General features: G+C 37.4%; 1 protein-coding gene across 1 annotated transcript; it reads left to right on the top strand.

Annotated features, from left to right (window-relative positions):
- Positions 1-3,641: 3,641 nt before the first annotated feature.
- LOC582259 (coiled-coil domain-containing protein 173) lies at positions 3,642-11,898 on the top strand. Its single transcript, XM_782219.5, has 7 exons — positions 3,642-3,840; positions 4,514-4,752; positions 5,307-5,480; positions 6,108-6,313; positions 6,944-7,240; positions 9,017-9,199; positions 9,922-11,898. The coding sequence occupies exons 1-7, from the start codon at positions 3,792-3,794 to the stop codon at positions 10,454-10,456; spliced, it is 1,683 nt and encodes a 560-aa protein (XP_787312.1). The 5' UTR covers positions 3,642-3,791; the 3' UTR covers positions 10,457-11,898.
- The last annotated feature ends 598 nt before the right edge of the window (positions 11,899-12,496 follow it).

Raw genomic sequence — 12,496 nt, forward strand, 5'->3', positions numbered from 1 at the left:
GGTGATATTGTGTGCAGTTTATGCAATAGTGTGTGGTGTGTGTATCTGTGTATAATATCTGCCTCTTAGTAAGTATGCAGTGTTAAAGGTCAATACGCATTATAGCATCGACTCTCTCAACGCTTTGCTGGAGTGGCCAGGTGCTGATCTAGGGGGTTTCGGCGGTTTAACCCCCCCCCCCGCCCCCTCGGGTGGCCAACTGAACAAAACAAAAACAAAGTAAATCCTGGATCCGCCACTGAATCAACCCCGGCCCCCCCCCCCCCCCCCCCCCCCCCTCCACCTTGGCAAAAAGCTAGATCCGCGGATGAAGTAAAAACGACTGCAAAACGAGTAAAGGGACGGCTTTTAATTGGTGGACAGTGACAATGCGAGCCGCAGCATTTGAAGCTTCTAATTGGCCGACACAGATTCTGGGATGAATTGAACAGAATTAAAAGGGGCATTGCCAAATTAGTCAAGACGGGAGGAAATAAAAGCGTGCATTTTTCAATGGCAGACTAGGACAAATATATTTGATATTTGATATTTGATTAGACGCATATTGCGAGTCAAACATTATGACACCGAGAAGTTGCGACAAGTGTGACGAATCAATATTTTGTGCCCGCCCCCCCCCCCACTCAATGTTATTAAGGGTACGCATATGCTCGTTCCCTCTTTGTGAAAGCACCCCCTATCTGAGGACTGCCAATATTTCTGAAACCCCCTTTCGCGGGCTTTTCCTGCCTTGGAGACCCCCCTAAATCAGGAAAAAGGTAAAATGAACGTGTTTTTACACGTTTTTTCCCAAGTGGCAATTATTAAAACAAGAAGAGGGGCATTTATCCGAAGGAAAATGGGCACTAATTATGATTAGAAAGCAAAAAGGGGCACTCTTCACAGATGAAAAGAGGCACTTATTTCAAAACAAAATGGCACTTGTTAAAGTTAAATGGGCACCTCTCAGATTTGAAAAGGGGTCGGTGAATGGGGCACTTATAGGAGGTGGGAAGAGGCACTTATAATAATGTGGAACGGGCACCTATTAGAAATAAAAAGGGACCGCTTATCCTATGTAAAAAGGGGCACCTATCCTATGTAAAAGGGGGCACTTTAGGGGTGATTGAAACCTCTGCATTGGAGATTAGGTCAAAGCAGACCAATTAATGCACATTGTATCATTTTTTTTATAAATATGTCAATGTCTCATTGCCATTTCGAACAGCTAGGTAGATTATACACTGTTGGTCATAATGGTATGAATAACAATTTTACCCCAATTTATGGAATGATTTTGACAATGATTTATTCGTAAGATCTAGATAATAATTATTATACATTCTCAGATTTTATTGAATACTAATTCGTGAGTGATTAAAGATAAAGTTCAGTTCTGGTCAAGGTCCGCCCCGCCCCCCCCCCCCGGCCCGCCCCACTCAGTGTTAAAATACGTGTATGCTTGTTCACTCCCTCTGAAAGCACCCCCCCCCCCCCCCGGGCTTATCTCCGGTGTGAAATTTGTCGCGCGAAAAAGTACTCTGGGATCATATACAATTTTGCCCAATCTTGGAAAAATTAAAAAGCACTGTAAAAAAAAAAAAACGTTTATAATTTATATGGGACTATACACAAACATGTGGCATAAAAATACGGTGTTACATGCCCAATTTTAATATGAAGGCATTGGAATTAGAGCCATGCTTTTCAGTGAACATTTTTTTTCCTGATGTTCTTCCACACTTGCATAATAACAATGATAATGCTCACAAATTATTTTTCGCCTCTCCCGGATCTCAACTTGCTTTTCAATGAATCTTCCTAACGATATCAAACTTGATTGTCTGTGTACGAATGTTTTGATAAAGGACTTGAGATTTCATTGCTTAATGCTATGCGCTTTTGCTATACCCTTCCCATCTCACCAAACGATCATTCTCTTTATCTACTGATCTATTTCTTGGTACCTGCTTTAAATTACACGCTTCATTTTGATAAGGACTAAAATATCCTCCTTTTTTATTTGTAGAATATGCATACGGAAACGCATGGAATTCTTGTATTTCTCTTTTGCACCATGATTTTTTGTTTTGCCTTATTTTATCGTGATCATTTGCGCGCGTGTCTCGTTTTTAAGTTCCAAGTGGATCTCAAGACATTTACAATCGCCCGTGTTGTATTGCTTTTTATCAAGCGCTGAAGCTTTGATAAACGTTAGAAAATCTTTTAAAATACGGGTGTTTTTTTAATTGCTTTTCATGAGATGACGTGGATAATCATAAGAAAAACACTCGTAAAAAGGAATTCATTATGCCTATACAAATATAAATGAGAAAAATTACAATAAAATAAAATAATTGAAGCTGTAATTGGTATGCTTTAATACGGCTTGGAATATGACAAAAAAATTATGAGAGGAACTCTGAGAAAGTGAAGAAAAAGGGATCGTTTCAATACGTACAAAGGTAGATTTTTAAGCGTAAATAACAAGGAGAGAATAGCGCATATGATTTTAGCAAATTATTTCATATTTGTCCATTTCATTTATTTAGTCTAATTTCTAACGAAATACAAAATCATTAAAAAAAGATAGTATTCACATTTGTTACAAAACATTATATTTTTGCAATAGATAACAAGAAAAATTAATGCTTTTGTTGAAATTAAAAGCCCGATGAAAAGCTAGAGAGAGAGAGAGAGGGGGGGGGGGGGAAAGGGGGGGGGGGGGGGCTGTCATCTATCGAAACGTCGAAACTTTTCATGCGGCGCCGAGAAAGGTTAAATGGCATGGTCACAGTGACTTACTGTCAGAGTTCAAAAGCCATATACAGATGTACATTGATACTAGGTTTGCATGATATGTTTATCTGCAAGCAACGTATCTTAGTGAAGAAGTTGTTTTAAAATATATATAATTAGGGAATCATGATGTATTCCTGTAGGATACCATAATTTCAGAAGGTTACAAAAAAGATACCGATAATGTAAAATGAAACAACGGATATCTTGAAATGAGGTTTGAATATAGGCCTAATATGTTCACATGTATTTTGAATAGTTGCATATTTTAGCTTTTGTCGGTACGATGAGACGATTCGGAAAGAAGTGTAAAGAGAAGAGAATGTTTAAAATAAAGCCACATTTTTATCGAAATGAAAACAGGTATATATGATAATTATTTGGAAAGCATAACATTGCTATTTCGAAATCAATTTGTCACATCTCTATACATAATATTTAACTATTTCATATAATTTTGTAGAGGTTATTGTGATTATTCAACATGAAAGATACTCAATTGTTCGCTCATAAAAATGAATTCTATATCTTTCATCATTATACAAATGAGAGAGACGGAGAGAGAGAGAGAGAGAGAGAGAGAGAGAGAGAGAGAGAGAGAGAGAGAGAGAGAGGGAGAGAGAGAGAGAGAGAGAGAGAGAGAGAGAGAGAGAGAGAGAGAGAGAAGAGAGAGAGAGAGAGAGAGAGAGAGAGAGAGAGAGAGAGAGAGAGAGCTAGAGAGAGAGATGTACAGTGCATGTCCTTTTCCGTGGTTACAGCGCATGCGCTTATAGCCCATTGTTCAGCGGCTCTTAGCAACGTACAGTGTATGTGTGTACTGGATATCGTTTGTGACGTGTTTCTTCGCGATCTCAACATACACGTACAGTACAGCTGCGACTCATGTAGCTAGCTTGACCGCTGGTATTTGGAGTCATCAGGAAAACAAACAAGATTGGCAAAAAGACCGGCAAAATTTCATTACAAAACATCGATATAATTGACATCATTTATAAATATTACCATCTACATTCATGGCACAAGAGCAAGTACGACATGGCCGAAGGAGAGGGCAAAAAAAGAGTAAGTTTAGTTACAAACACCGACCAAAAAATAGTGAACAATTCTGAGTGAGCTGTGCATTTGTCAGTGAGTGTTTTCTGATTTCTGGGAGATCAAGACAGAATTAGAAATATTATAGAACGACTTGAAATGTATTGTATATGACTAGATCTAGACCACTATTTCTAAAGAATAAGTAGATCTAGACTAGACCTAGGCCCTATGATAAGACCTAGCTATAGGCCCTATGATAAACTGTGTTGAAATATTATTGAAGAACATGCACAATGACTGTGGTGAATTAAATTTTTTCCTAGAATAAAAAGCTGGAGGAGTAGTGACGGAGTTAGGACTAGATCTAGCACTAGATCTAGACTCTAGGGGCCTAAAATTGCATATAATTTGAAACTTTGGCAAAATATTGTACAATCACTTGGCATCACCAAATTTTGATGACATCAATCGATGCACTCAAAATGAAGATTTCCAGACCCTTGTCAAATTGTACTTCTAGAATCTACTTCTACGACGATACTAATTAGCAGGATCCAAAACTCTAACACTAACTCTAACGGACGCAAAAGACTGCAAATTTGATCCGGACCCCTTTCCCAAAAGTTATTTCGGACTCTATGGAGCCCTGCAAATACAAATCTAATCCAACTCTGTTTATCTTTATTTATTGCTTCATCAGATTCACCGATTGGAAATCGTTCTGGGGGAGCTCCTCCAGCTGGTCCAGGCATGATGCTTCCCGACGGGTCCGATCTCCGGCAGGTGACTGTCCTGTCAAAGGCAGACTGGTCTCGTATCAGGGCGCAGTTAGAGCGGAAGCAGCGGGAAGAAGAAGCCTTTAGAGCCAAACGAGAAGCCAAAGAAGCTCTCCACCAACAGTCTAAGGACATGGTCAAAAACTGGAGTAATACCATTGCTGTAAGTATATAATTACTCAGATGTTGTTTCCAGACAGGTTGTGCGTCTGGACGGTTGATTTAGAACATCAACTTAAAGGAGTTTACAAGCTATATTTCATAAATCTTCCACAACTTATGTTGGTCGATATATAAAGGACAAATATTCAATATGGTTTTAACTAGTGCTATTTGTTTCGATGAGTATTATCTGTTAAATACAAAGGCAATTAGGGTCTAGCAACTCTTTATGTTTGTTACGTGTCCGGACACCCAATCATATGTTATTTTTTCTTCTATTACCAATTTCTGTATTAAGGTTGCTCTTTTTACTATTTTAGTATTTGATTTGATCCTGTTTAACAAGAATTGATGATTATAATGGGACATTTAATATTGACTGCAAAAAAGACATCTTGATGTAATTTCCTTAAACTGTTTGTCTCCATCAGTTGTCTACCTTATAACTCTATATGGAACAGACTTTGCATGTTACTAATGTTGCCTATTTGTCTATTTGATATCGATATGTAAAGTATTAATCATTCTCATCGCTCATGTTCTTTTCACCTTCAGGGTCAAAGGTTACAGAAGCTTGAGGCTCGCAAGATCCGCGAAGAGAAGGAAGAAGCCGAGCGAGTCCAGATCGACATCGAGGAAGCCAAGTACCAAGCGGAGAAGAGAAAAGAAGCCATCGACAAAGCAAAGACTCTACAGTACTACCAAACAGACAGGGTCAAAGGGTTTCATGTAAGTTTGATTGATTGATTGATTGATTTGTTTGTTTATATTTGTTCTTACAGAGCCATGTGCACGCAACACAATCATAAATGACATATGATTTCCTGATTTTTAATATGATGTTAAGAGTCCGTTGAGTTTGTTGATTTAGTAGTGAAAAAAAGAGGAAATAAGAATGTTGAGTTGAATTTGCACTCCATCTGGCACCTGTTTCACAATGCCTTTTTTCAATGACAAATTATTGACAAAAATCAGTGACAAATCTGCTGATAACCAATCAGAAGCCAGGATTTCAGTAGCTTTATTAAAAAAACGATCATTTGTCACTGATGACAAGTTTTATGAAACACCCCCCAGACTTAACTTCAGATAAACCTAAAAGCATGCATACAATCATAACCTCTCGATCTGGATTGATGTCAAATGAATTCCATACCATCGTCACCCCTACATGTATATATTCTTGGTACTATACCCCTAAATTTTTAGCTGATTTTAAGGCATTTTAATTATGGAATTTATATATCATCTAAGAGAATCTCCATGAACATGTACAACCTTTTAGATACATTGATTTTTTAAAAAGACTGTTTGAAATTTAACTTAACCGTGATCAATTATGTTTTTGTTTGACAGGGAGCCCTACTGCTGACCGAGGTATTGAAAGAACGTGATGCTCAGCTGGATCTGAAGAGGGCTCGAGAGGCTGCTATGGAGGGCAATGACATGGAGCTCTATCTCCGTGCACAGAGGGAGCTAGAAGAAGGGATCCTAGCGGACCAGGAGAAAGCTCTCAAAAGGATGCAGGATCGCAAGGCCAACTCAGAATTTCAAACGCAACAGTGAGTGCTTTTCTTGAATTCTTCATTCTTCCAATTTTGTTATATTTTTTTGGAGAAGTGTTACATTAAATCAGATTTTACCTGAGCAATCAAAGAAAAACACAAATGAAACGAAAGAAAAACAAACAAACATAAAACGGGTTTTATGAATTTGTTATAGAGACTGTTTAATTTGTCAATCGATACACCTTTTCAGTGGGTTTAACCTTAAGTAGTCTCGGGATTCATCATAAACTCCTCAAATTCTATTTTTTTCGTTTAACTTTGTTATTCTTTTCAAGTTGAATAGCCTTGACAATTATATTGCACTTTAATTGAACTTTATTTACCAGTAATTGGTAATTTTTTTTCTCCGTTCGATCTCATTTGATTTGATTTTCTTCTGCATTCATGTGCATGTACATGTAAGTACACAGTTTTTTTATAACATTAATAATATAAAGTACAATAAGTATTTTTCTGAAAATATATATAAATAACAATTGTTATTTTCAAAAACAAAATGATAAACTGTCATAAATACTTAATTTCCTCAAACATTATGAAATTATTTGTGGAAGACGGACTGTCATTGTAAGCAGATTGCTTGATAATAATTTTATTATTTTGTCATTTTTTTCATCAATTTAGGATCCAGGAGCATTTACAGCAAGCTGAAATTGACAATATCCAAGATGTCAGAGAGGGAAGGGAACTCAAGGAGCAGGTGGACTACTACAACGCAGAGCGCGCTAAGATTGAGCGTATCCGGCTCGGTGAGAAGCAGGACCTCATGCACTCCCATCTCAAGACTGTGGCTGACCGTGACCTGATCAGGGCCGCCCAGGAGCAGAAGGAGGAGGAGGAGGAAGAGGAGATTCGCATCTTTGCGGCGGCCAAGAAGAAGATGACCAAACTGCGTCGGAAGAGGGAGAAAGAGCTCTGGCAGTAAGTGACAGGCCCGATTTAAATTGTTTTCTCGATTTTTTTTAAATTATATTTTTTTCTTCCCGATTTTAACCCTATTTTCCCCTTATTTTCCCTATTTTATCCTAACTTTCTTACTCAAAAGGGGGGAATGTTGTTCGATGCCATTTCCCCCCCCCCCCCCTGTATCCTTTTTTTTTTTTTTTAGTGCTCAATATCACCCCTGAAGTGAACACCTTGCTTGCATGGGTAGCATTTCTAAATTGAAAATGAGCAGGGGCTGGTTTCATAAAACTTGTTATCTATAGCAAATGCAAAATTTCTATGACAAATTTCCTCTCAGCCAATCAGATGTCATGATTTCAGTAGCTTATAACAGTAGCTTGGAACTTGTTATTGATAACAAGTTTCATGAAACAGGGCCCAGATGTGTTAGACGAGTAGGATTAAGAGCTGGGGTGGTATTCTGAACATTGTTGTAAGTTTTGTGTTATCTTTTGTTGTATCTTCCATAGATAACACAGCGCTAATATTGTTGTAAGTTGGTATTCTGAACATTGTTTTATCCCTGTGTTATCTCTAGAAGGACCGCCTCTATCTTATCTTTTACCACTGTTGACACGCCCATTTCTATGGACCCTACCAATCAAATCTGTTTTATATAAGCATGATAAGTAGGTCAACCAATAGAAATACTTTATGCCATATCTGAAGATGCGCCTAGCGCATACTAATCTTGGGCGTAATTAGTTATTTGAGCATTTAGTACGCGCGTCTTTGATATGCGCTGTGGCATGTGGATCATGAAGACAAATCACGCTTTCACTATATTGGTTGAGATGAGAGCACTAAAATCGTCATGTTCTAGCATGTAATTTCTTAAAAAGTTCTCATCTGTGATGTTTCCGGTCGACACACAATGTTTTTCTAACTTGCTATTGGCAAGAAGTTGGTTCTGGGCAAAAAATATTGCCGCCATTATATCACCACGAAAGATACAACAACCCCCTACCTGATGTAAATATTGTTGTAAATACCATGAAAGATAAGATAAGATAAAAGATACAACAACTTTCAGAATACCAATTATCTCGACATATTATCTCCCGTGCGCATATGCAAATGAGGATTAAATGCCACTTTATTAATAATACGCACAATTACAAGCGTACCAAAATATGAGCGCAGGCGCGGCCAATAAGATGAGAAAAAATATACAACAAAAGATAACACAAAAGTTACAACAATGTTCAGAATACCAACTTTATCTTATCTTCAAAGATACAACAATATTAGAGATAACACAGGGTTCAGAATACCGCCCCAGGCCGCCCCATATACAGTCAAACCTGCTCTAGTGACCACCTGCACTAGTGACCACCTTTATAGAAAGACTACCTGTCTACAAAGACCACATTTTTTGTTTCCCTTGCAAGTGGTTTCTCACTGATACATGTACCAAAGAAACCCGTACATAAAGACCACCTGCCTATGAAGACCACTTTTCTCGTCTCCCTTGGATTGTGTTTATAGACAGGTTTCACTGTGCAATACCAGAAAATTAGCCAACGATGGCAATCTCATTGTTTCATTCATTCCTACATGTAGTTTGCATATTACCTATAATATTTAAATTATCAAATTAGTATTGTGAATTCTAAAGCATTCCTCAAAAAACTTTATTTTTGTACAGAGAAGAGCAAGACAATGTCAATCGTATGGTACCCATAATATTCAAATTATCAAATTAGTATTGTGAATTCTAAGAAATTCCTCCAATCTTTTATTTTTGTACAGAGAAAAGCAAGACAATGTCACTCGAATGGTCAACGATCTTGATAGCCAGATGAAGGCCAAGGCAGATGATGAAGATGACCGCATCGCCAAGGCCGTAGCTGACCGTGAAGCTGCTCGGGAGAAAGAGATGCAAGAAAAAGAATCCAGGCTGGAGGATGATCTTAAACAAATGGCTCTTCACAGGTTAGTAACAACATGCAGCAACAACAGCATTTAGTTTCCCTTCTCTGGTATATACCAGTTTTGGAAACGCCCCCCTCTCAAAAATAAAATGGAAGCTCTTATTACCAATCATGTGAAAGAATATGTTTTGACTAATATGTGATGATACAAATTTTGCAGGGAAACCGCCTACTAATTGATATATTCCGTAAATTGTCATATCGCGAATGCACTTCCAATAGAACATTTGGGCATATATTTCTGCTTTTTTGCGAATTTAGGTTGAAGTATTGCTATCTTAACCTTTGAAGGCAATATTAAAATTAGAGTATTGAATGGACATTTTGTACCCAAAACCCTTGAACCGCAATTCTACCACTACCGGTCTATATCTTTAAGGAGCTTTAAGATGAATTTCTTGGATTTAAGAGCAACTATGTATATGAATGTAAAATTGAAGAAATTGTGTTTTAAAAATTGATTTATGATGATGTATTTTATGATTAATCTTTGTATGCCTGTATTGAAGTTGGATGCATATTTTCTTCACACTTGTTTTTCCGTTACCATCCTTATGGAAATATATACATTTTGTACTGATGGACGGAATTATGGATGATGATGATTTAGAGTGTTAAGCTTTTGAGCATTAATAGACAATATCAATGTCAGATCTTAGAGTGCTAGAAACTATTTGGAGTCACATTGTGTAACCTTGTACTTCTGACTTATCTACTTTGCAGGACTCAACAAATGAAGCAGAAGGAGAAGGAGGAACGCCAAGAGAGGCGTCGCGAGCTGGAAGCCCTCCACCTGAAGATTGAGGCGGACCGTCTCTTTGCCACCAAGCAGGAGGAGAAGATGAAGCAGATCAGGCAAGAGAACGAAAACCTCAAGGGTTTCCATAGCAACCAGATCCAGGAGCGCCACGAGCTGAAACTCCTGGGCCGCGCCGAGCAACTCGAGATGGACAAAAAGAACATTGATCTGCTGGCGCTGGAGGAACAGCAGTTCCAGGAGTACGCGGGCAAGGTCATCAAACATTGCAAGGAAGGCGAGCGCAACGTCTATCCTCTGGAGAAGGCAGCCAGGGAGGGGCACGGTGGTGGCCATGGACCCGTCTTTGACGGCAAGGGTGGAATCCGACCCAGCTATCTGACCAACGACAGGGTCGGAGTCGAGCTGCCTTACTACCAGAAAGGCAGCACAGATGAGGTTAAATACGCACACATCGGGAAGCCCTCCAATACAAGGAAGCGTCTCGGTTTTGTATGGTAGAAAGCTCAAGCTTCCAAACCACAAACTGGACTTTATGGACAATGCTACTATCTTTGTGTAGAGTTGCCACTTCATTGTTCATTTTCTGAAGAACTTGTTAAGAATATTATTAACAGGTACAATCAAGTTGTGGTATATGAACTGATCATATCTTTTCAAGAAGAATGAAGATAATTGCTATTGAAATAACCTGTTGATTACTTCATTAGTTATGAATCTGCATAGAGAAACTTGTAAATAGCAGAAAATCATATATGATGATGATAAATATATAGCTCAAGTATTGGTTTTCAAGAGGATTCGATATGATGATAGATCACTTTTAGTAATGTTAAAGGCTTTCTTCCATATTCAGTAAGCCTTTTCTGTCAGGAACCGTCCTTTATATCAAAATACTATGCATGCTAACAAAGAAAAGAGATCTCAATGTTAAAATTACAGGTCTGTATGATGATATGTAGAAGTGTGCCTTCAAAAAATAGAAAGAAAAAGAAAAAAGGGCATTTCTAATTTATTTTTCATTGCAATGAAGTTCAATTGAACCCTGTATCTTGATCACGCTGTTACTTCAATCGTTTCAATTGCCTTCTGAACCTTCGTATTCCGTCCACTTTGTATTTCATATAATCATTTATCAAATCCAACATGGTTGTTTTGTCGGCATGGCTAGCCATTCATATTGGAAGGAAACATTTGAAAAAGATTTGTCAGGCAATACAAAAACTACTTCCTTCAATGATTTATTATCTTTGTGTGATTTTGTTCTCATTCCTTTTGGCCTCATTAAAAAAACTGCCTCAAAAATGCTGCAGCAAAATGGCATAATGCTGTTCACATATTTCCATATAGTAACATGAAGATAAGTCAGGGGATTTTTGTTGTGCAGAGTAACTTTTTATTCGTTTTAATAACGTAAGATTTTTCTTATTTTGCTGTAGCAGATTTTAAAATGGATATATTAATTGTAATTCTTTGTTCTTTTTTTTTTCATCTTCAGTTCTTAGTTCACAAAATTTACAAGAAAACTTGTGTAGTGACACTATTTGGTTAACCGTAAACAATTACATGTACCTGCGGATAAATTACTTAGTGAAATTGATGACAAATGACAATATTTTTTCTTCAGTATGGACAATTTTATTATTTCCCTGGATATTTATTACAGGGAAGCACATAGGTATATGTATATAAATACATGTACCATACTAGAACCAATCAAAAATTGCATATACATTACATGTTCTATAAATTAACATACACAATTAACACATTATGTACAATTATTACATATGTTATGAATTAATTATCATAATACATTTTTAAAAAAGCCTTCATCCATTATGTACAAATTTGTTCAGTTTTAAATTTGTAAATATTTATATTGAATTCATGTTGAATGTCACAAATAAATGTCTTGTGAAGGACAATATTGCAAAACAAAATGGTTGATTGTCATGTCTGTCTTAACAGGATATATAGTAAGCAAATAATTACCGTTGGTGAAGGTGATATGGGACAAACTATCACTTCTGAGGAAAGATAGCGTATACATTCTGATCGACGAGGAAGTGATAGTTTGCCATCGCCTGAAAACAAAAGGTGATTATTTGCTTTATTTTCCACATCTAAAACAATTTAATAACAAACAGGTAAAGGAAGTGTATGCATCTACATAAAAGACACCTAGGCCCAAATTCACACCAAAAAAGTTAAACAGTTTATAACCCAACCCCTTGAGGGTACGGTGCGCGCATGTGTTTGTTTTAATTGCGCTCATTGGTAATGCGCGCTTAATTACGCCTGTTTTAGTGCGCTTTTGGATAATCTTCAGTGAAAGTGCGTTGCCCTTTGTAGATAGTACCTCTATCTTCAGTAAAAGTGCGTTGCCCTTTGTAGATAGTAGTACTATCTACAAAGGGCAACAAACTTTTTGCTTCTCCCATCAATGATGGGCGAACTATCTTTGATCACGTGATTTACTCATGACCAATCGTAGAGCAAGATTCTTAGTATGTGGAATATAATTTGATATAATACTTG

Source organism: Strongylocentrotus purpuratus, unplaced genomic scaffold, assembly GCF_000002235.5.
Source record: "Strongylocentrotus purpuratus isolate Spur 01 unplaced genomic scaffold, Spur_5.0 spur5_scaffold_19, whole genome shotgun sequence".
Classification (NCBI taxonomy): Eukaryota; Metazoa; Echinodermata; class Echinoidea; order Camarodonta; family Strongylocentrotidae; genus Strongylocentrotus; species Strongylocentrotus purpuratus.

Coding starts and splice junctions, on each gene's coding strand:
- LOC582259 (XM_782219.5), top strand. CDS start 3,792: ATGGCACAAGAGCAAGTACGACATGGCCGAAGGAGAGGGCAAAAAAAG. Junction 4,753..5,306: donor ACTGGAGTAATACCATTGCT/GTAAGTATATAA, acceptor TTTCACCTTCAG/GGTCAAAGGTTACAGAAGCT. Junction 7,241..9,016: donor AGGGAGAAAGAGCTCTGGCA/GTAAGTGACAGG, acceptor ATTTTTGTACAG/AGAAAAGCAAGACAATGTCA.